The sequence below is a fragment of the Centroberyx gerrardi genome, chromosome 3, assembly GCF_048128805.1.
Source record: "Centroberyx gerrardi isolate f3 chromosome 3, fCenGer3.hap1.cur.20231027, whole genome shotgun sequence".
NCBI classification, from domain to species: domain Eukaryota; kingdom Metazoa; phylum Chordata; class Actinopteri; order Beryciformes; family Berycidae; genus Centroberyx; species Centroberyx gerrardi.
In genome coordinates, this window is record NC_135999.1 from 14,593,994 (window position 1) to 14,618,408 (window position 24,415).

Consider the following 24,415-nt stretch of genomic DNA (forward strand, 5'->3'; position numbering starts at 1 on the left):
AGAAATTACTATATGGTTGGGAACTAGAGACTGGTTAGTGTAGGTAACTACTGCTGTGTTTGGTATTGAGAGCGGGTATGGAGTGGGATGGTTCTGGGATGCCAGTACTTACTGTTAAGTCTTCTGCAGGTGTCGAGGACATAATTCAATGTAACATCCATGATGGGAGGTGCCGAATTGATAACCCCAGTGACATGTCCGCACTCACACACTCAACCTTGTAACATTTAGATTAGGTGGCTTCTGAATGGTGCTGTCTGTGTGATGGTCCTGTAGATTTATGACACAGTCTGATGTCCTCTATGGTCACCATTTATGGGTTGGTACATCATTCTTTTGACATCTGAATTGGGCTTCTGTATGAGTGCTCGCCCTGGATTATGGTACAGGGCATTGTAACATCACATCCTGTATATTGGTAAATGTTTATCTATTCATTCATTCATTCATTCACTGTGCAAACTGAGTATTAAGGCAGGACAATGAATTTATTGTAATCACATTTTTCCATCTGTGGGAGCAATTTTTCTAGCTGTTGGGGGAGGCACCACAGCTAAATGGATGTGAAGAAACACTGGAATATTTCTCATATTAAATATTCTCAGATTAAACATTCTGACATGTGGTTGCTCATTCTGCCAAAATCTTCCAGTCTATGTGAAGTGGTGCAGGCTGACTGGATGTGATTCCGGCTCCACAGGTAAATGCAAATGGTCTTGTGAGAAATCTGTGGTTTGAACCTGAGGTAGCCTCGACAACAGCTGTACCAGTCTCCTCAGAGTACTCAGATCACACTGAAGAAAACTCTCCCCCCATGTCTACAGTAAGCAGATAATAAAGGGAGAGGTTATCAGAAAAGAGGCAGGCTTCCCAAAAGCCAAAATGCTGAAATGCAACAAGTTCACGCCCTTTCTCAGGGAGTTGCCCAAAAGGCATTCTGGAAAATGCAGGAAATAACTTACTGAGGAAGAAGTAGACGAGGCAGGATGAGGGAGAGTGGGTAAAACAAAAAGGTAAATTACAACACTTCATCACAAAATAACTGAACATGACAGATTGATGATACATAACAGTGTAAGTGTACAGAAGGGTGGATTTTTCCTTAAAGTACTGTGTATCTGCCATGCTTATCCTTCTCAATATGATCTACAGTATGTGGAATGGGAACTAATGGCAACTAAGTTTGGCATGATCTGCATCAGTTAAGTGGGACTCCTGTTATAAAGCTATTTGTTTTCTCAGATAATTGAGTAGCTTTTTACATTTTGACAAATCATTCATCCCACTGACGTCTCAAGTTAAATATCTAAGAGTTGCAATTGTAGTGATTATCTTGGTCTTGTGGGTCACAATACAGGTAGAGCATGGTACAATGAAACCAGTGGTATCTAAACTGGGCCATACCACAAACTAAGTAATTTACCTTGCCATCTTGTACATTGAAGACAAATGGGTAAGCTAAAGACAGGAAAGACAGGAAAGGAAAGACAGGAAAGGAAAGAAAGGAAACGCAGTGTTGCCAACTTCACAGAGAATAAATGTCTTGCTTTTTAGAATCTGATCCCAGTTATACCAGTTTAATGACCAGAGTCTTGTAATGAGCTATAACATCTTGTCCAGCTGGACATTTCATTTACGTTGATATGATCTGCATGGTTGAAAAATACTCGGCAAGCAAACTGTGCACCTTCTCATTTTGGTTTGAAATAGTCCAGCCACTTGATCCTAACAGAAAAAAAAATCCATGTGATGAACTGTCTAGATAGCAAATGGGAGTTAATGCATTTGGCAAGACAGCTTCACTAGAGATAAGCATTGTTTCAGAACCAAGACCCAGACTGAACAGACTCTATAACACAGTCTGTAGGCTAACAAAGTCATGTTCCAGAAGGCAGGATATCATCTTTACATTTTGACAAAAAGGATCATTGTTTTGCTGATACTACAAAATAACCAAGGGCATCAGTACTTCATAGAGCATATTAATTTATAATAGTACAGTGGACAAAACTTTGCTGTTCACACAGGGCAAATAAATAACAGATTACTACTATATTACTGCTGTACTAAAAGTACAGCAGTAATATGGAGCTCAGGAAGTGTGCAGTTTCCTGTTGAGGTTTGTGCCCCACAGACCTTACAGAGCAGCAGATGGGAGTTATGGGTACATGGCACAGATTTCTAGGACAGTTTAACTTAAAGCTTTCCAAGCCTTGCAATTAGGGCTGCATAATTCAACATAGACAAGGTTAGGTTAGTATATTGTATAGTATAGTATCATATAGTATAGTATATCGCGGTTTAAAGTTTCCGTCATTAATAATTGTGTAATTCAACAATATTGAAGTGTTTATTAGCCTATATTTTCAATTCCCCTGAAAGTCCCGATAAGGTATATCAAATGCTTCCATTACATGTGACCAATCACAGTCTTTGAATACACGTACACCCATGTGGCCAAAACGAAAGTTAAGATGGAGAGCCGGGAAATAAAGAGAGAAACCTTACTGTGCATCGACCATCTTTGTAAAAATGTAGCAACAAGCAAAGTGGAAAAGAATGGAAAATGGAATGGAAAATATATAATCATCAATCAATAATAATCATGATTAATGATCACGATCACAATATTTAGCACAATCATTAGGATTATCCTTTTTGCCATTATCGTGCAGCACTACTTGCAATGTGTGCTAACCATGACTACTAGGGATTATGATCCTGATGTATTTGGCATAAATTTAACTTATTGTTTGTTTTAACAAATAAAATACTAAGATCATTTTGTCAGAAATTCACTCTGAGTTGTTGAGAGAGAGAATTAGGACCATACTGAAAACTTTCAACAGTAAATACTGTGTTACATTTGACTGTGTGACATTTATTTATGAGCTGTGTCTCATATGTGTAGTCTACCTATTTTCCCTGTAGATTGCGGGCCAGGCCTTGGCAACAGATGAGCTGCTGATGCAGAGAGTGTGAAAGCAGGTCAAGGGTAGAGGAACCATTTAAGCTATCAATCAATAGACCCCGATCTGTCGTGGCCATTCACAGCCTCACACTAGATAACACAGTCACCAATCTCCAAATGTCCAGTTGTACAGAAGATTGGAATGTGGTGTCACCTGGACCTAGACACACACATTACATGCACCTACACACACAAAAAGGAAAGGGCACAGTCTCTGCTAATGGCAATCTCACCAGAACACAACCCAATTTAAACCTGGGAGTTCTATCAGCACAATGAATAATATGTGTGGCAATGCATGATATTATAACAAACTAAATTACCTAACAATTAAGTATGGGTGAAAAACAGATAATCCTCTAAGAAGCACAGAATCATGCACTGAATCTCATGACTAATACAGAGAAATATGCAACCGTTAGGCTGCACCTAGAGCAGTTGTTTACAAGCAGGAAGAAAAAACACCTAAATGGTCACCATTGTGTCAGCATTCAGCAACAGCTGATACTCCTGGTAGACAAAGGCTGATTTGTGTGAGCTGACAATTGGGGGAAAAGCTGCCGTATTTAGACAGCACCATATCATAAAGTTTAAACAGCATAGCAGACTGGAAAAGCAGAGGAGAATCCATCTGCACTGTGTCTCTATGAAAGCCACTACACGTAATGGACTAAACAAAGTACGAACTATAAACAGCATGGAATCATACAGTAGCAAAGCACTAGCAAAGGCAAGAATCACCTTAAACCTCTTAACACCCAGCCTCCTTCACAAGCTATGGGGAATTGCCTAATTACTGGCGACTGCATGTGAGCGAGTTGCAGCTCAGAACGGTGAGGTGTCAGTACTGATAACAGCACTCTGCACTGCTAGGAGCTCGCTGCCAAGTATTATTGTATGTAAACAGATCTCAGGGAAGTTACAGTGGTTATTCCCACTGGCCCTTACAATCTCCTGTTAAATGTCGTGCACACTTCTTTTAAAGACCTGCTCAATAAGAAGAAAAATAAATACATTTGAAGCACTGGGCATGGGAGCCAATATAAGTGTGACACTGAGCCCTACACTGGGGGAGTGTATAACAATCTCTATCAAAGAGTATAATAAAAATCTCCCATGACACTAATGGCATAAAGCCCTAATGAAGGTCTGTCGACTGAAATGTTGCCAATTATTTCCACATAAATTGAAGTAGCAAGAATACCAGTGCGCTCTAGTAATTTTTGATGATTTATGATGCACCTATACTCTCGTGGAACGTGGAATACATAGGTGTGCAGACTGTTTTGTAAATGATAGAAAAATTGATTGAAAAACATAGAATGAGTAAGGCAATATGATGTAATCTCATTAGAAATTAACACCATGACTTTGTTGGGCCATGCTGCATCATGCAAAGAAGAAGCTCCATTCGCCAGACTTCCTACAGCATCATACAGTGAGCCTAAATAGCCATTTCATCATCACAAGAGACTTCCATGCGAGGTTGTGGGTATCTAGTAGCTACCTTCATCTAGTGTTTACACGTGTGTGTTATCACAAAGTGAATCTCGTCTTTGATATACAACATTGATTTAATTTGTCTAAAAACAAGTCAGCATAGCAGACTTCTGGGGGAAAAGGTGGAAGATAATGTCACAGAACACTAGAGGGGAAAAAGACCTTTTGGGATTTAGGCACCCTGCGTTAAACCTGTTGGAAGCTCTGCTGATATCATTTTGCCCTACCAAAAGCAGCAACAGTCACTCTCACTAAGCAACTGTATTGTCATTTACCTTGAGACAATCTCCGCCTCAGGGACATACCAGGTAAAATCAAAAGGCTTCAACATAATGTTTCTTTTACTGAGGAGAGGCTCCATTCAGGAGACTGCTCTCCATATCATCCTTTAATATTCACAGCTTTATTAAGTATCCAACACTGACACTTCGCTTGCAGGCGAACAGTATTAGCATATCATTACACCCCCTACTGAGAGGAGAGGACAGCGGGCCAGGAGGTTGATAGAGCTCTGCTTATTGTACTGTAGTGTTCCAAAGAGTCAATTAAACCATCATGCCAGCACAGCAAGGTGGAAGTAGTAATGTGAGTGTGCGTGTGTGTGTGTGTGTGTGTGTGCGTGTGTGTGTTGGGGATGGGGGACTGTACTCTTGAGTGTTTCCCCAGGTGATTGCCCAGGCTGCAACTTGTATCCTGAATGCACATCATGTTCCCTTTCAGCATCGATACTGAACTTCATGCTTTCAGGGTCAAAGGTTAAGCTATGCACTCCAGTTGTAGTGCTGTATTTGGCAGTGACTACAAAGACATCTTGTATCTTGTATCTTGTGTTTGTTAATGTTTTGGAAGTAGTAACAAGTAACCAATAACACAACAGGAATATCAGAGTGGAAATGAATGTATTCAAGAGAGTCCTGGGATGTGCTGTCAGTGATTGGCTTACAATATTTAAGAAAAAGATTTCATGATGTTACCACCGCGATATCGACCTGGATAAGTGGCTAGAAAATGCATGGATGGGTGGATGGAGATTCCATGCAAAAGAGGTTCACCCAATGAGGTGTAATGTGTCTTACAGTTATATGGGGGTCTAAATAATAAATAATGAATAAATTGTAAATTGTATTAGGCAAGATTTATATGTTAAAAATACACCTGTCTTAATCTAAATGACAAAGCGAGGCTGCAATAGAGAAGAGCATTCCATCGCTACTAACTGACAAGCTGTACATTCACCCTTTTGATCAAAAAAAAAAATCTTCTCAGCACACAGAAACATCGAAACCGAAATCGAAAGAGTGAAATGCAAATCTTGCACCTTAACAGCAGTGAGCGAGCGAGCACCCTGTCAAGAGAAAGCTGGACTCACCAAAGATGGCTGAAACTGCTGCAAAAAGATTCCACCTCCACCCACACCAGCCACTAAGCAGAGGAAACGGGGTTTTTTTTGGGGTTGCCAACGTGTGAAATTGCCTAGTGCAGCTTTAAGGCCTACTTCTGCCCAGATTTTACCCGTCAAGACCCTAGGTGGAAATTAAAGTTTATTTGTATGTACGTATCATAACATTAACCTTGTGCTCAGTGTGGTGTGACCTCAAAGCCCTTCCCTGGGGTTCCTCACAGAGCTCTGCTGAGGACGCTGCTAGACAAGCAACTTCTACATACTAACACTAGTGTGCTTGTACATGTTCATGTGTGTGTGCATGTCCTCTAATGAGATGCTGACCTCTGTGCAAGGTAATATCAGCTTCAGGATGTGTCCTCCACTAACAACAAAAGGTCTTACCTGAACAGTGTTAGGAAATCAATGTTCCAAATTATTTGTATGTTCTCCTATCAAAAGAATGGCTCTAAAGCTCTGCAGAAAACTGATCCATGACATTCCCTGTCTGTTTGATAACAGACACACAACACACTGTGTAGTTTGTTCCCAAAAGTTCCTGAAGTACTGAGCATGACTAAAAACAAGTATCCACACCACAATCACATCTGTGTTGAATGTGTTGGTCTACGATGGAAGGCCATTCTTTTTTTAACCTTTATTTATCCGGAGAAAGTCGACTGAGCATGCATGCTTTTATCCAGCAATGCCCTGCTTCACATTCACACTTGGGAGCTGCCCAGTACAGTTGGGGGTTAAGTGCTTTGCTCAAGAGCACTTCAACAGTAGTTGTTGAGTGAGAGGAGAATGTTACTCATGCACTTTTCCTACCCACATTTTCCCAGTCGATCAGGAGATTCTAACTAGAAACCTTCCGGTCACAAACACGCTTCTCTATCTAGGCTACCACTGCCCATTTCAAATAAGAGAATACATTACCCCTGCATCACTGCATTGGAGATGCATTGTGTAGCGATGCAGGTGTTGCATGCGTTGGATTTATTCTGCAAACAGTACATGTTGAAAATGCATGCAAACGAAACAGAATGTTGTTTTACCCTGTTTTGTTGTCAACTGCCAGGTATCTGTGATGAAAACAGTTCTTCAGTGAATTAACACTGCAATGAAAATTAATGTTGTAATGTTTCAATCAGTAACCACACTGGATCAGTTTCATCATAATGTATTTAAGCCACGGGACTGCTGTGCAGAACTGTGAACACTGCAAACTAAATACATTATAAATTAAGTGTGATCACAGCATAAGTATATTCCTTGAGACACCAGAACAATGGCTAAGGCTATTCTCCAAAAAAAAAAAAAAAAAAAGACTAAAGCTACCAAAATAAATAGGTTCAACCGAATTCTGGGTAGTGTTAGTCTACATACAAACAAGAAGACAAGAGTCTGCAGGGATCGATGATTGGTCCTGTGGGTGATTCTGGGGCAGAGTTTAATTACCAGGCTGTTGTCTCCGACGACAGATCCTGTTCCCAGCTTTCCCTGACATGACCAGTAGCATTCTGTTATAAATTCTTTGTCAGCTAGCACTGTTTACAGAAGAAACAATGAGGTGAGAGATGTAGGGCAAGCAGTACACTACACGACTGTCCTGTTTCCTAAAAGAGTCAGTGTCACTGCGGCAATCACAGATACAGAAAAAATGATTTCATCCTTCACTGAACATGCAACAATTTAACCATGTTTAAAACCAAACTAGGTAGACTGCTGTGAACGGCTTCTGGTGGTGGTGGATAGATACTACTTAGCAAAGAAATTTGGCTTCATCTCATTACTTGAGAATGGCTCCCCATGGAAGCAAATAAAAATAAGCCAGGGATACAAATGTACCAAAATAAGACAAGTTTTCTTTCTCACAGGTTTGTCCCATCTGAATAACTGATTTTCATACTGACAGCTTTATGACAAACTTCCAAGTCAACAATGGATTGGATTTGTCTTCTGTATATGATCCAACTTTAAGCTGGAATTTTAAAAATATTATTTTGCTGGTAGGAAATTAATTCTATTGCCATGTTTACCAACTGTACACGTAGAATAATTAGTATACAAATAAGTGTATAAAATTTATGCAAAGTAATAATAATGATAATTGTGCTCATTGAGCTGGAACTTCTATGAACACTGAACAATTCGGTGAGGACAGTTACAGAATAGACAACTACAAGAACACAGAGTTGTCCACATTCCTTATTCCAATTAGGAGGGTAAAAGATTAAGATTTCTTGAACTAGTTAAGCACTAGAATTGCCATCCGGACCAAATTTTCAAGATCAGCGTGTCCAAGGAAAGATGTGAAAACAAATGTAACAACTATCATATGAGCTTTTCACTTCTAAGTTAACTGGAGCTAACAATGGTGAAATCAGTTTTTTGATTAATTACACCCAGTGCCATCCCACACATATTTAGAAATATGTTAAAAATCATCAACATGTCTGTAGCTTTCTCATACAATGATCTGGAATATATTTGCTGGGTAAAATATTGCAAAGTCTTTCTGCTCTCTTTCAAACTGAGAGTTAACAACTCTGAATCCTGAGGCCATCTGTCTGTTTGTCAGCACACAGTGGGTGATGAGGCACGGTGGTGGTGCATTATCTGATCTGCTGCTGGCTAAATAACAGCAAGCCATACAGGTAAGCAGAAAATGGACATCTCAGTTATAGCTATCTAAAACCAGTTGGAATCAACCAACTGCATTCTGCCTACAAAAACCTCTGTGTAAACACACTAAACATGCTTAGTGTGTTGATTTAGCTGCTACGGCAGTCAAAGAGATATTACCAATACATGTACAGTATAGGCTAGTATGACTGTATAAATATTCATGTGATATTGGAATTGCTTGCTGCTTCTCAATGTTTTTCCCCAACAGCCCCCTGATGTTGTTTTTGTCAGTGAAGAGCAGAGAGAATTGCTTATCCTTGAGGTAGGCTGCCCATATGACCTTTATGTGAAAGAAGTCTTCTCACACAATCTGACCAAGTACCAGCCCTTACCTGCACACAGCAGAGGTCTTGTGAATATTTATAAGCTGTTGTTTCTAATAGCCTAATGGGCAAACTTGAAGATGTTTGAAAACTTGCTGATACAGGCTTCAGGCTTCCAGATTACAGGCCAATCCAAAAAATGGCCAAACAACCAGCAAAACTGTTCCGTCTCTGCAGTAAAAGGGAACCAACTCATGTTGCAGGGACAATGCAATGTTTGTAACCTTAAAATGTCCTTAATCCATGAACGTCTGTTATGTTTGAATCCTGTGTAAATTAGGGTTAGGGTTAGGATTTAAATCATTGGATGTAAATAAAACATTTAGCGTGTGTGTGTGTGTTAGGGTTGGGCGATATGGTTGAAATCAATATCACAATAAACGTAAGGATTTTTTTTAGATATCGATATCACGATATGGCTCACGTATGCAAAATCGCACTTTAAACAATCAAATTAATGTTCATCCCATTGAACCGAATGGTAATGTTAGGTGTGATGTCAAACAAAACGGAAACTTACAAATAATATTCCTTAAAATGTTTCATACCTCATTTTGACAAAGTTTTTTAATAAAATGTGCTTGTTATCACCAATCTAAACAGCAGAATTGTGTGTTACAATATCCCAAAAATCACCATATCACGACAATATGATTCCACTGAAAGGCGATAAACGATAATATTATTTATCGCCCAATTATCGCCCAGCCTTAGTGTGTGTGTGTATGTGTGTGCGCACACATGCTGTCAGCCCAGTTTTTCTGTTAAGGGAAAGATGTCAAACAGCAGTCTGAAATAAAATGCCTTTGTGTCACTCAGTGTTCACAGACACTTCGAGGATTGAAGGTAATGTTTGTGAAAATAAAAATCATCCCACTTAGGACTATAAACACACGCGAGTCATGCTTGTTTAGATAACAGTCCTTTTTACAGAGTGCCTGGAGAAAGGAGAGAAAAAGTCTGAGGTGGAATAGGGCTGATGTGACAGATAATAGAGAGAAGCAGATAGGGTTTCATTCATGTGTCAGATTAGAGGGTTCTTTGTTACCAGCAGAGAGGGCAGAGCGTGCCTGGAGAGAGTACGAGGCTAGTCCTCATTCCCTGGGCACTTGTGTTAAATTGTGTGGCGATTGAAGGGGCAATTTGTGTGTTTGTGGCATTCCTATTGAATGCACATAGGCAGGAGTGGGAATCAACAGAAGCCACATTATTCTGTTTCAATTCTTGGGGTCATAACTGCAATGTTACCACGATTTCTGCGATTGATTTGACTGCATTTTTTAAATTATTACACTTAAACCACTAAACTATATACAACTTTGTGACAGTTACTGCTTTAATTTTCCGGGAAAGAAGCAGCAGGATAACCACCTTCAAAGACTCTAAGGCCTGATGAACAATGACAAACATGCTGGACGGGGTTGTATTACTCTTTGTCTGATACCTTGGGTTTTAGAAATCATCTTGATTTAGCTGCAGCGTTCCTTGGTTTCACAGTAAGGACCGAAGGGGGAGAAGCAAGTGGCTGTGTTCATCTGCTAACAGTTAGGTAGCCTCAAAGTGAAGAGCAAAAGCAGCCTACATCTGCTGATACCAAATACAAAGCAACTCAATCATTTTTAGGACTTCAAATACTGATTTGAATTCTGCAACATAGCTATTTTGATTTTTTTCCCTGCAGTGGTTAGTGGGAAAAGTACTAAGTAGACTATTTAAAGAAACACAGAGAATATCTAGTTTAGAGCAGTTCATTTCTCTTCTGACAGCCATATCTCAAAGGAGGATCCTCGGCATCAGTATCAGTACAACAGATGACAAAGTGGGCAACAACGCCCCATCAAAGGGATGCTGTGCATGTTCAGCCAGTGAGTTGGAAGACAAAGAATGACACCTTAAAAAAATAAAAATAAAAAATAATTGATTTTTCTCTCTGCCACAGATAAAGGTACAGAAGCAAAGACAAAACAAAGCGTCGATTTTTTTATGCAGCTGCCGCTTACAAAGGAAACTAAATACAGGCACATAACAATGAAATATTGATGAGCCCTGAAACAGAGGACTTTTAATCTATAGCTATCTATCCACCTCAATATAGATTTAATAACTGCATTCGGTTTGGCAGGTTATGTGCAAGAGTCAGTTTAGTCAGTTTCAATATCAATAAATCTAGCGGTTTTTTTTTTGGACTAGGCCTAATCGATTAATCTTTTAGTCTATAAAATGTTAAAAATAATAACAAATGCCAATCACAAGTTACCAGAGCCCAAAGTAATGTCTTAAAATTGCTCACCTAGTCTGACCAGCAGCCAAAAAAAAACCTGAGTATTCATTTTACAACAATATGAAACAAGCATTAGCATTTGGGAAGCTGTAACCAGCAAATGTTTGGTATTTTTGCTTTATAAATGACTAAAACAATTAATTGACAAAATTCTGATCTAATTTACTAATCGTTTCAGCACAAGCTGTGGCTCATTGGATAAAAGCACATATGAAGAGTCTTGTTCCAGTTTTGTTACAAAATGATTGCAGGCCTGAAATTAAATTAAATAATTTGATGAATTACTAAATTAAAGTTCCAAGTCATCTTAAGAGCGCTGTCTTCAAAGCCTTGTGTTGGGATAGAATCACCTGTGTTTTTGAAATATTGAGTGATGCATTTCAGATTTTTTTTTCCCAAAATGAATATATAATTTGAATGAAACCTTTCATATCATCATCATCATGTACATAATACATTGAGCTCTAATCGTGATTACACCCTTTGTTACAGTCCCTCTGGCTCTCTCCACAATATAATATAGAATAAAGCAGAAATTGTATTAACAGTATAGGCTAATGTTTAAGAATTTGGAAATACCTTAAATATAATGGGGATGAGAGAAACATTGACACAGACACAGCCATGTGCACATGTACCCGATGGCTTCCAGTGGCCTGTGCTAGCTTTCTGGACCCCAGGCTGCCAGCCAGCTCTATGACCTTGCCTTAAGGTAAAACCAAAGTTACATTCCACGCCGCTAACTCACCCATCTCCCATGTCACCTAGGAGAGAAGCAATGAGCCCGGCTCAGGCCAGCTCTTCCCACAGAGCTATACATTAGTCAATGGTTTACAGAGTCCTGGAGGATTCTCTGCTCCACTGACTTGAAGGTAGGGCTGTACTTTACTGGCAAAAAAATAATAGTTAATGTGCTATTTTTGCTTAACATTGCAATTGCAACAATGAATTGCAGCACATGAGGACAAGGACTTTAATGGTTTGAATGTGCTGTGTTTGAATATAATGAAATAATTACTCCAATGTGCAACTTCAGCTGTAGGTAGGGTTTCATGTTGGCATCAGAAAACCTTGTTTAGAACGTCATCCCCCTATATACGGATTATTATTAAGTCAACTGACATAGCCCTTCATCACAAAAGCATGTCTCAAAAGAGAACAAGCCTACCTAGATCTAACAATCAATAATCAATAATCACAAATCGTCATCATCAGTCTTTATACAGTTTTGCTGGGGTTTATTCTCTTACATAATCATTCCATTGTTACAGGAATATTGTATGGGCACTAAGGCCCTGACCTGACCTTTGCACTAATTTTTCATCTAGGGTTAGGGTCTATAATGAAGCTTATCCAACTGTTGCACTCATTGTAAGTCGCTCTGGATAAGTGTGTCAGCTAAATGCTTAAAATATATTATCATTATTATGAGTAGTAGTATTAGTAGTAGTATCAATATTATCATCATTATAGTTATTATCATCTGTGCGGCCCTACTGGGAGTTAATGTTTTGGAGCATATTGTTTTCATTTAATTACACCTGGTCGAGAGCCTTAGACAATGACCAATACTGTGACCAAGAAAACCTTATTAATAATAAATAACTAAAAACAAATGTAGAAGAATCAGGTTAATATTGGCTGTTAAGTTGTTAGAAAAAGGAAGCCTAAATAGGTTTTAACTCTTCATTCTCTGATCTACTCTGCTTTAATTTTGCTTTAGTATCTGAAACAAGATGCCATGCTAGCACGGATCAGACTAAACTAAGGTAGAAAGGCGTAAAACCCCCAGGTATTGTCTTCATGAGGAACAATGCAGTGTGTGACAGAAGTCCTTTGACCAGGTAATAGAGGTCTACACTGTAGCCTAGGGAAATGAGATACACTCTCCCTCTCTCTCCTCTGACTTCCTAAAACTCCAGGCAAAACACAAAGCTGGTATAATGAGCTGCTTTTTTTAAACTAGCGAATTCTGCTACAGTCTCTGTAACCCCAACACTCGTCACGAGTCACAACACAACCACTGTCTTCAGTCACATTATTCATTTCTGGGATATTCCGAGAAATCTATGCTGCATTTGACCAAACACAGAGTGTGTGAGTCATGCATGGAGAAGACTGCAAATTAGCTACTTCTGAAGAGGAGTCTCAGGCCTCTATGATAAATCAGATTATCACCCAATTGGAGGGGGGGAGGTAGAGGAGGTGGGGGGCACGAGAGAAAGTCTGGGGGGCGGTAAGCAGTTAGAATGAAATGCAAACTGCCATCTCCCAAAACCTTAAAATGACATTGGCCATGCTAAACAAATAAATGACTGCAGGGATTCATGTTTAAATGCATTTCAAGCCCAGGGAGACAGGCAGATCTGCACTCTTCCAACGTTTCTGACAAATTAGATGCCTGACTGTCTCTCCAGCTCATTACTGTGCAGTAATAACTGTCCTTTTGCCTAATAAAGAAAACATTATAATACATGCACTAATGTGGCTCTGCTTCATTTTGGACTGTGCATGAGAGCTAAAAACAATATTTCCCTTTGGGATTGTCAGTCAACATTTTCTGCCCCAAGTTTTTCTCTGCCTCTCATTAATAATAATAGGCCGACAGGCAAAACTGCGACCAAGGACACAACAATTATGATCATGGTCCTTTTTAGAATAGGTTTTCAAAATTAAAATGAGTGAATGACATCTCTATCAATCCAAGGCAGCCAATATTTTTGGTTGGCACATCTAAATAGTGAAAGGTTTCTACGAAAGAAAAATATCAAATATCACTTTAACAAACATGAGCCTCACAAGAAATTTGCATGCCATCCTTACAGCTGAAAACCGTGGCCCTTCTGTCTCTCAGGCATTTCAGCACCAAGATCATCTTTGTTAACTGGCTTACAATAGAGCAAAGATTGTAGCACTGAAATGCTTTTGAATAACCCAATCATTGTGAATGACCCCAATGCACTTTGCTTCATTTCAAAAATACTCATGTTTCAGTTTCCATCTGGGGCTTGACATTTGAAACAAAATTATGATAGTTAGCTACAATCTACCATCAACCTGTTTCTTTATTTTTGCTTTCTTATAGCAAGCCATGCAGACTGAGACTGACTGGCTGGCTGGGTGACGAAATAGTTCTGCGTTTTGCAGTGCTAAAGCCAATCTCCCATGAGGAGAAGTGGCTCTATTACAGTTTATTTGCCTCCACAGTGGGGGTTGGTGTTGGAGCAAACTGTGTGACTAGAAACTGGAGGATGAGCCTCCCTTTCTGAAGGACTCCATTGTGTTGCCACAGTGACAAAGCAGTTTTGCAGGTTCCACCTTCACCTCTCCTCCCCTTCCTTTCCTCCCGCCTAACTAGTCAAACTGGGGTTGAGCACGCTCTTTTTCATACTATACTTCCTTGTTGGTTTCATTCATTCACAGGCAGGTGCTGCAATGTCATTTCACAACTCGGGCAGCCACGGACCTATCAGTGCTGCAGACAGACAAAGCTGTGTAAGGTCTTGTGGTGGCCAATAGGTAGACAGATAAGGCCGACACTATGACTGACCTGGATATGTCATGAACCGCACTTCAGCTGAATTGCTCTGGTAACTGCTCTGCCCTGATAATCCTGACAGTGGACATCATGTCTTAAGTCAGTTCACAAAATTATCAACACCATGCTTTATCTTTGTCCCAAACAAATATGTGTGCACACACACACACACACACACACACACACACACACACACACACACACAGAGCCATGTCCATTATTTAAAAACAATAATAAACACATTGTAACCTGGCAAGTAAGAATCTACAAGAGATAAATATGCCGAATGAGACACTGGCATGACACAATATGTAACTAAAAAGCCTAGGTAAGGGCAACCAGGGGAAAATCATTAAGCCTATGACTCATGACACTCTTTCCAAAGTGGGCTACCCACCATTAAGCCAATATAAACCAACTCGTGACACTTCACTATCCCGTACCATTTAGCCAACTGCAGCGCAGTGCTGCGAGATCATCAGGCCTTTTTATGCAAATTAATTTCATGAGGAAGAGGCAGCCCAGACTTTTCCAAACATTTAGATGTCACAGTAGCCTATTGTCAGTAGTAAGTCATGTCAGTAGAGCCTGTCTGAACTATGAGCGTGGCAGTGCTATCCAAGGCCTATTCTGAGCTCTCATAATCAGCTTACCAGGTTGAACACTGTCTCCACAATGTCTCGGTTGGAAACTTCCCCAACTTCCACCAGGCCGGCAAGCACAGCGAATTTCATCCTTATTCCCCTGATAGGGATCCCAGGGTTGAGCGCCATGGCTCCCGATCTTCCGTCGTTCCCATCACCTGGCCGCGAAGCACCCGGTGTCTCTTCGCTAGCCATTGCTAAGGAAGGACAGGACAGGTGGCGTTCACAGGTAAGGCACCTGTTCACCTCCAATGGACGACAGTGCAACTGATGTCGGCGGAGAAACTGCCTTATCTATCTCGCCTTCAGATGAGTTGTTGACAGTCTACAGGCAAACAAAGAACATATTTCCCTCCCCATCCAAAATAGCTTTGCAAATGAGCCTCGAAAGTGGTCAGGAAAGCGCTGAGGGAATCGGTTAGCCGTTGACACTGCGAGGCTGGAGTTGTCACTGCGACTCCAAACAGAACTACTCCTCTTCCCTGGTCCGTAACTTGATACGAGACGGATGGATTAATGCAGTTAAAAGCCGTAAGGAAAATAGACTGTGTTGCAGGTAACAGCCATGCCAGCAAGTGAAGCAGAGCTCGTCCTCAACCCCTCTCTCCTCTCCTCTCTGTCAAATGATGAACGAGGATACAGTGACTTTCATATCCTCGGTAGTAACGTACAGCAGTGGAAGTTGCTATTGTCACTGACTCCAAACACTTGACAGGTAGCGCGCTTGGTAGGAGCAAAACTCTCAAACAGGGGGGGTCAAGTCCGTCAGCAGCTCCGGCGGGAGTCGACAAAGGACGGAGGTCCGCTCGGTACTCCCCAGGAAACTCCGAGACTTGTTTAAATGTCAACGATAACCCAGTTGCATTGCATTCTCTTCCTGATTTACCCCGGTAGCTTCAGCTCGTCCCCGCCATGACAGTATAGCCCTTGAGCGAGTGGAGCATGCGCAGTTGGGAGTTGAGTCTATTCAGCTCGGTGGCTCAGGTGTGCAACACAGGTGGCTATATGTCACATTGGGATACAGCGAAAAAAAACAACGGGGCGTTAATGTATATCCAGTTACAATTAGCCATAGCCCAAAATGAAATTGCGGTATATATTACAACGTTGACAGGGATGTGATGGAGGCTAAACCCACCCAAATTCAGTCTATCCACCCTTTTATTTGCGAAATAGAGTTTACAGGATGACAATTTTTTATGGCATACATTCATAATAAATAATAAGTAGTATCAAACTGATGTACATTTAAAAAACACACAGATTAATACCTTTCTGAAAGTAACATTTATTTTGTTTATGTAGGTGGTTGTATGCCTTAATTATGATGATCGCTGACCTCTAATGAAAAATCATATATGGTAGCCTACTCAAAAATGAGTTTATAGTGACTCTACCGTACTTTATGGTATTTTCTATATTGTACGATTTCACTTAATACTCCTATAAGAACTTATCATTTTGCTGTGGTCATAGCTGTATAGGATTACAATCGATCAAAGGACTGGACTTTGGAGGCAATAGTTCAACCTTTTACAACTACATCGTTGAATTTAGAGACATCTAGAGGAGGGGAGTCAGGAAAACTTTCACCATGTAGGCTCCCTGTATAAAATCCAGGGCTACTGTAAGGCAGTATAAATAACCCTTACGAAAAATAACTATAATAAATGTCCAAAGGATATTATAGAAATACCACAGCAAAACCTTAAAATATCATTCAGATACCATAGGTCAAAATGACGAAATACAATAAAGGATGATAAGGTAAATTAATAATAATAATAATAAATACATTAATTAATTAATATAAACTACTGAGTACCATACAATGAGTCATTATACTAGGGGAATATTATAGTGATTTTGAGTTAGGAAATACTATAGGTTAGATCTGAATTCGACTAGTTAATGCCATGTAATGAATGCCCAGTTCTCAGAAACCTAGTAGGCCTAACAAAAATGTTAGAGACTCCAGTGAATATAACATTTTCAGATGGACCCAGTCTTGTATCTTTTGTTTAAGGTAATCTAATGTGTAGCACAAGCACCACAGACAGCCTTATACCTTATGAAACAATAAGAAGGCTGTTTGAAATGTATGCAGAACTTTGCCTCTCTCTAGCACGCAGAACATAACATTGGCAGATGCATGCATCCTGGGGCGATATAGAAACCAGACATTAAAGCAAAGTGACAGCTCTGCTTTGCTTGCCTTTTCAAATCAGCACCAATGACCCCATGACGTGTAAGATGTTTATGAAGCTGAGCAGATAGGCTACAATGTCAAAGAGGTCTCAGTTTCACCCATGGCTGTTAATGCATGTGGGCACATCCCAGTGCTACGGTAAAATCTGGAAAGTGTTAAAGCATGTTTCTATTTAATCGTGTGTTTCTTAGTGCATTAAAAAGATTTGTGTCCTCCCTTCTCTCCCTATAGTGGTGACTTCATAGTTGCTCAGCAGGATGCCTGAGCAACTGTGAGTGTTGTTGCCACAGAGGCAGGCATCGTCATTGCGTTGCCATTGACCTCCCAGTAAAGTGTCTAGTAGTTCAGCCCTCAGGGATCCTGGGAGTCATGGCAGCCAGCAGCACCACCACAGAAGATGTATGCCTTGTCTCTGCAGTAATGACCTGGAATCAGATTACTTTTTCACTGCAGCCCTAAAGTGTTCTTTCATAAAAAAGGGCTTTGAATTTAATTTACTGACCTTTGAAATGAACTTGAACAATGCCTCATTATTTTTCTGACTGGGCTCTATAGAGGAAATGAGACTCCAAACCTGAGCACATTCAGTGCAGAACTTGTATATTTCACTGTAATTAAGTTTTTTTTTCTCTAAAACTTTTTCCAAAATCTTCTCATCAGCACCTGACCTGAAGATAATAATTTCAGGAAATGCAGTAGCCTTAAATAAAGCAGGTGAACCTATTAGCGCTTGCCTACAGCTCTTCATTTGGATTATGTCTGAGTGAAGCTTGCAAGATTGACTTTGAGCTCAGTGAAAGCTGAGAAAAGTAAATTAATGATGACAAGAGAAAATGACACACAGATTAAACCCCGTAATTAAATCCATCATTTTAATCATGATGCCTGTGCAAATTATGAAGCTGACATTTGGCATGGCATGAAAGTAAATAAGCAAACGCAAATAGGCTTAAAAACAATTTGGACATAATTGCAATGCCAGATATCTCTTTGCTATGTTGTTAGTAAGGAAGATCTGTAGGCATTTTAGGTGACAGAATTGAACTTCTGCTGGAGATATTTCTTTCCTGGATAAGAATAATCTTGATGGACATATAAGGTGTCTGCTGCAGTCTCTTTGCATCTGCCCAGTAATACAGTATTTTACTTCTCAAATTCACACTTTCAAAATATGCTGGCAACGGTTGTAGCTATCACTGCCCTGATTTCAAGGACATGCAAGGAGACATAGCATTCATCAGAGCTTTTGTTACTTGTATAGATACAAATAGACGGAGTAGATCTTTGTTTACATGCATTCCAGTGTTTGCTTTACCAACAGACTGATCAACAGTCAGTCAACTGTCTGATGAAGAAGACTGTGCTTGAAACATCACCTAGATGTTAATAAATTTATACACCTTGGGAGCAGATTTCAGGTTGCAGACTCTATTTTTGTTCCATTTTCACCAACAGACAAAAAACACATCTTCCCTTTGATACAATAACAGTGTGGGTGTGGAAGACAACAGTACACACCTGTATGAAATGTTAACACAGAGTGGCAGGTTCTTCCTGTTCAGAGATTAAGATCTTGGGTGTTCAGTCTAACTCAAAGTCATTTTGGTGACGTGGTTACTTCAATAAAAGGCCTGAAAAGCACTGTAAATGAAATATGGTACACAATATGGTGCACGTGACTATACGATTTCCTAGCGAAATTCATTAGGCCTACTTACTAAACTTTATTAATCCCCGAGGAACCATGGTTCAGTTATTTGATACAGTGTGATTTATATAATGTACCAAACACAACTCATGTGTTGTGGGGAAAGGCTTTCTTAGTTCAAATCTATATATATTAGAATATTATTTGGATACCAGCAGAGGACGCCAAAGCAAGCTACACAGCGCTCGCGAGATGAGGCAGGCAAATCTCATGACCTCGGTCTCTTTATTTCTCGCGGTATTTCCTATTTCCTCCTCTTTCACTCCCTGTAGCCAACATGGCAGTCGGCAAGAATAAGAGGCTGACCAAAGGCGGCAAAAAAGGTGCCAAAAAGAAGATGTAAGTAGCACAATTCACGTATCACAGTATGTAATAGACGTTGCTTTCTTCATTAGTGTCATTTGGAGGTTAAAAATGTGAAGGATGAAGCCGATAACTTGTAGATTGTACGAGCCCAGTGCCTAAGCTCGTCGCCGGCCTCTGTGGTGCTGGACAGAGCTGTAACATGCTCTTTCCATTTCCTTCTGCGTTGTTGGAATTAGGCATGATTCCGTTGATTTGGTCAAAATTATTTTCTTCCCCCAAGGGACTGGGGCTGTGGCAAAAGCATGTCCAAAGCAATAACGTTATGCGAGTTGGGTCGCATGTTTGGTCGCTCAGTAACGGGCAGTGGTAAAGCATAGATAATGTTAGCTTGCGTTTAGCTAATGTTAGCTATCAAGATGGCAGTCAAATCCACCAGAGTTTGAATCCCTTGGCCAGGATACCGGCCAACATTAATGTACACCCAGTTTATTTGGATTGAGTTAAATCGTTTGGGGAATTTGTAGGGTACTTGGCGAACACATCCAAGCCTCAATTTCAGGATTAAGCGAACTGTCCTTTACAGTGCATGTTAGCTGACTTGCTAGCAGTGTGTCAAGCCTGTAACTCCAGCTCCTAAGCCATCTGTCGACCCTCTATTGTATTTTGTCTGGTGCTGTGTATGCACATCTAACAGTTCATGGTCTATCGTGTTTGTGCAACGATTTTGACTGTACTGCTTTTCCTTCTCCCCATCCAGTGTGGACCCTTTCTCCAAGAAGGACTGGTATGATGTCAAGGCACCAGCCATGTTCAACATCCGCAATCTTGGCAAGACCTTGGTCACCAGGACTCAGGGAACCAGTAAGTCTGCGTTTCCTCGATTTCTTTAGTTTAAGCCTAAATAGAGGGATTTGGGCAGTAGCAGACGACTCTTACCTGTCTTCTATACATGAGACTGTGTGGTATTTATTTGTTGAGTAAAGACAAAGTCAACTTTGATTAGACAGTATAATGTGAGAGTGACAGGATAGATGGGAGAGGAGATTACTTTTAGCAAAGATCAGTAGGGAGATTTGAAACCATGATAATGTAAGTGTACTAACCTGTTTAGCACCAAGGATGCCCCCAAATTAGTAATGCTTGAATATTGTTTATACAGGATGACAATCTGTTTTGGTCCCAAATGGTGGCTGCTGACTTCTTATGAGATCAACTGATTTTACCAGTGTTTTTATTGTTTGCTAACTCATACATGTGATACCCAACCATCCAGGAATTGCCTCGGACGGTCTTAAGGGACGTGTGTTCGAGGTGAGCCTCGCTGACCTGCAGAACGACGAGGTGGCCTTCCGTAAGTTCAAACTGATTACTGAGGATGTCCAGGGCAAGAACTGCCTGACCAACTTCCACGGCATGGACCTGACCCGTGACAAGATGTGCTCCATGGTCAAGAAATGGCAGGTAATGATCGCACATTTTATATGCGTTGATAATGGTGCTTAACCTTTAGAACATTTTCACCTTTTAACTTGCATGCCACTATGGGTGATTAGAAGCAGTGAGCCGCCAACATTAACTGCTCTGTGATCTAGTGACGATGATAGTGTAGAGGTTGTTGAAGCAGGCTTATGACCGGAAGGTCACCTGTTTGAAACACTGGACCGCTGGAGAAAATGTGGTTGGAACTACCATTGAGGTGCTCTTTTTTTTTTTTTTTTTGCTGTACAACTCCAGTAGTGGCCAGCAGTAGATGTGTTGTGTGAGAGGCAGGGAGCTGCTGGAAAAGAGCATGGATGCTCAGTTGACTTTGCCTGACAAAAAAAAGATAAAGACTGTCACTACTGATATTCAGGCATACCCACCAGATAATAATCTCACAGATTGTAAACAAAATGAAATATTACTTGGGTCTACTTTGCAGTGTTTGCATGTGATAAGTGTTTTTTTTTAAGACCAGGTTTTCAAAACGATGGTAGTGGAAACCACAGGTCATTAGAGCCATGAACATTGGTGGTTCACTGTTATCTCCTAGGGGCAATTGTTATAAATGGTAAAAATGTTTTATAAATGTGAAATATTGCTGAATCAAATGGATAATTGGTAACAAAATGGGTTTGAGATTAGATGGGAAGATCTGGCTGTTTAGACAAGATGTGACTGAGGCAGCAGTGTTTTTGGGAATGGTGAGGTTCCTTGAAGGATAAATCTACCCTAAAACACTGTTAAAAACGGGTATTGGCAATGTACCCTGCATTCCTGGGTCCATTTTGTTTTATTGTGTATTTTTCTTATTCCTGTGGATAATTGGCCCAACAGACGATTTCTAACGCAGCTACAATGTCGTTTAATAGGAGAAAACTTTAAAACATCAGTAAAAGTTTGGTTTTGTTATTCCCTCAGAATCAAACAGCAAGAGCTTCTTTCTAGATACCATTTTGGACTGATCAACAATCCTGCAGGGAGAAATCAATCATAGAAGACAGAAACCAATTTTTTGACTGACAGTAGCCTCAATAGACATAATGCTGGAAACAACTGGCGATAACCCCATTGCTCTCCATCTACACTTAAAAACCGGAGTGATAGCTTGATATTGAATATTCAGTGGCTATTTATTTTCCACATTGAACACTTTGTAAAGCAAACAATAGCACACTGAATATATTTGATTACTGGAACAGGAAGAACAACTTGCAACCACTGGTTTAAATATTTGAGATTTTTATTAGGTATAATTGTACATTCAAATTCCAATAGCAGTTTCCCTTATGAACTAGACTGCATAATAGAAATATTGAAAAGTGGTTGTAAATTGTTCATCTTTCAGTAATCACAGATAGATAGATAGATAGATAGATAGATGGAGCTAAATTTACTCTGGTCACGTACAAGTTCATGTTGTCCCTCTGGGTAGGAAATCACTAATTTAAGTAGACTATGCAGGTTGAGGGAAAGTGGTTATATAGTGTTATATTGTGACTTCATCACAATGTAACTCAAATGCATTGAACATCACAAATCTAGCAGTGTAAGAGTATGCAAGGGTGGACTTTCCCTTTTTAATGTCCTCCCTGTGTCAAATAAGGATTCTAACCAAGACTGATGTTCCCTCTACTCAGACCATGATTGAGGCCCATGTCGATGTAAAGACCACCGACGGCTACCTGCTCCGTCTGTTCTGTGTGGGTTTCACAAAGAAGCGCACTAACCAGATCAGAAAGACCTCCTACGCCCAGCACCAGCAGGTCCGCCAGATCCGCAAGAAGATGATGGAGATCATGACCCGTGAGGTTCAGACCAACGACCTGAAGGAAGTCGTCAACAAGCTGTAAGTAATGTACACCATTTCCCCTCCACCTGACTTGCTCGCTGAACATCTATTCAGATTATCTCGTTATGACAACACAGCCGCATAGTCATTGGTATTAAGCCTGCAGTGTCTGTGCCGTCCCGATTGAATGTCTCCTAAATCAGACATGAACCTTTTACCAGGGTGCACTACTGACTCTGAACTGCAGGTCTGTGCATTATTTTAAAAGGGCTTTCTTCATACAGCACTTTTCTGAAATGGTTTACAAAGCGCTTCACAATTACAACAGAAAAACAAAGCTACACAAGAAAAGAAGTCTTTTATTTCTATTATCACCCGTAACAATAACCAGCCTTGGTTCTTTTGTCAATGGCCTTTATAAATCCTTTACGTGTTAAAACAAAGAATTTTAAAGTGATGTCTATATTTAGATCATCTGCCTGCTGTGAATTTGGCTTTCTGTTTAACACTCCAGTCTCCATAGACTGAATAGTGTTGGGTCTCACAAAGGTAAATGGTTAACAGCGTGTACTAATGTGTTGTGAAATGTGTTTTGTGTTCCAGGATCCCAGACAGTGTTGGCAAGGACATTGAGAAGGCCTGCCAGTCCATCTACCCTCTGCACGACGTCTATGTCCGCAAGGTCAAGATGCTGAAGAAGCCCAAGTTTGAGTGTAAGTAGTACACAGCAACAACACTGGGATAGCCGTACTCTGCTCTCATGGTGCTTTCTCCTTGAGGGAACACATGATGACTGTTTCGGTCCCAGATGATGACCTGTGATTACTTTCTATGAGATCAGCTGAAGTTCCCGTGACAAGAAAAAATGGTCTTGTTTCAAAATGCTTCACTGACACAATCTGGAAAGGCAGGGACAGGTTTGGGATGGCTGAACTGGTTTCTTGATTAACTTGTTTTTGGGTAGCTGGTCAAGTCTTTCAGAGCAAACTAAAAAAATGTTCCTCCAATTGGAATCAATGACTGGTAGCTGTGGTGCTTTATGGGAGCTGCAGACAGGGGTCCAAAACAAATTTCCCTCCTACATCATTGTCATTTTTGACTTGAACATCCAGCTTCTTGATTTTGCTGTAGTGCACTCACTGTCCTCTAATTGGGATAAGCCTCTAAGACCTGTCTTCTGTCTGTTGCAGTGGGCAAACTGATGGAACTCCACGGCGAGGGCGGTGGCGGCGGCACTGCAAAGGCATCCGGTGATGACACCGGGGCCAAGGTGGAGAGAGCTGATGGCTACGAGCCCCCCATCCAGGAGACAGTCTGAAAACACCCTACAGATTTAATAAAAAATGTAAATGACTAGATGCTGTGCTGTTTTATGTTACTGGGTTCAATTATGCGTATAAACGTGTCTTCATGAGGACAATGGCAGTCAGTACTGGTACATGTACATATTAAATTTCTAAAGTACATACACAATCCCTATGGTACAATTCATGCCAACTGTGCTGTTTAGTGGAGCATGCAGTACTTGGGCAAACAAACCATTTTAAGTAGGATGCATTCAAAACATGGAGCCCAAACTGAACTCTTACATG

General features: G+C 40.4%; 2 protein-coding genes and 1 non-coding gene across 7 annotated transcripts in view; 2 read left to right on the forward strand and 1 right to left on the reverse strand.

Annotated features, from left to right (window-relative positions):
• lrba (LPS-responsive vesicle trafficking, beach and anchor containing) overlaps positions 1-16,246 on the reverse strand; it is a 193,755-nt gene extending 177,509 nt beyond the window's left edge. For all 5 annotated transcript variants that reach the window (XM_078289964.1, XM_071923412.2, XM_071923411.2 and 2 more), the window contains exon 1: positions 15,339-16,246. In XM_078289964.1, coding sequence (XP_078146090.1) covers positions 15,339-15,524 — 186 coding nt within the window. In that variant the 5' untranslated portion in view covers positions 15,525-16,246. The remainder of the gene's footprint in view (positions 1-15,338) is intronic.
• Positions 16,247-19,471: 3,225 nt separating this feature from the next.
• On the forward strand, positions 19,472-24,179 carry rps3a (ribosomal protein S3A). Its single transcript, XM_071923390.2, has 6 exons — positions 19,472-19,585; positions 20,310-20,413; positions 20,826-21,013; positions 22,672-22,880; positions 23,427-23,536; positions 24,014-24,179. The coding sequence occupies exons 1-6, from the start codon at positions 19,524-19,526 to the stop codon at positions 24,139-24,141; spliced, it is 801 nt and encodes a 266-aa protein (XP_071779491.1). The 5' UTR covers positions 19,472-19,523; the 3' UTR covers positions 24,142-24,179.
• Positions 23,605-23,672, forward strand: LOC139930289 (small nucleolar RNA SNORD73). The gene has a single exon (XR_011785458.1). It is a non-coding gene; the product is annotated as a small nucleolar RNA SNORD73 (small nucleolar RNA).
• Positions 24,180-24,415: the final 236 nt, after the last annotated feature.

What these genes read in the sequence shown, in the direction of transcription:
- rps3a (XM_071923390.2), top strand. Translation starts at nt 19,524, where the DNA reads ATGGCAGTCGGCAAGAATAAGAGGCTGACCAAAGGCGGCAAAAAAGGT. An exon ending in CACCAGGACTCAGGGAACCA is followed by an intron (nt 20,414 to 20,825) that starts GTAAGTCTGCGT and finishes CCAACCATCCAG; the next exon opens with GAATTGCCTCGGACGGTCTT. An exon ending in AAGGAAGTCGTCAACAAGCT is followed by an intron (nt 22,881 to 23,426) that starts GTAAGTAATGTA and finishes TTTGTGTTCCAG; the next exon opens with GATCCCAGACAGTGTTGGCA.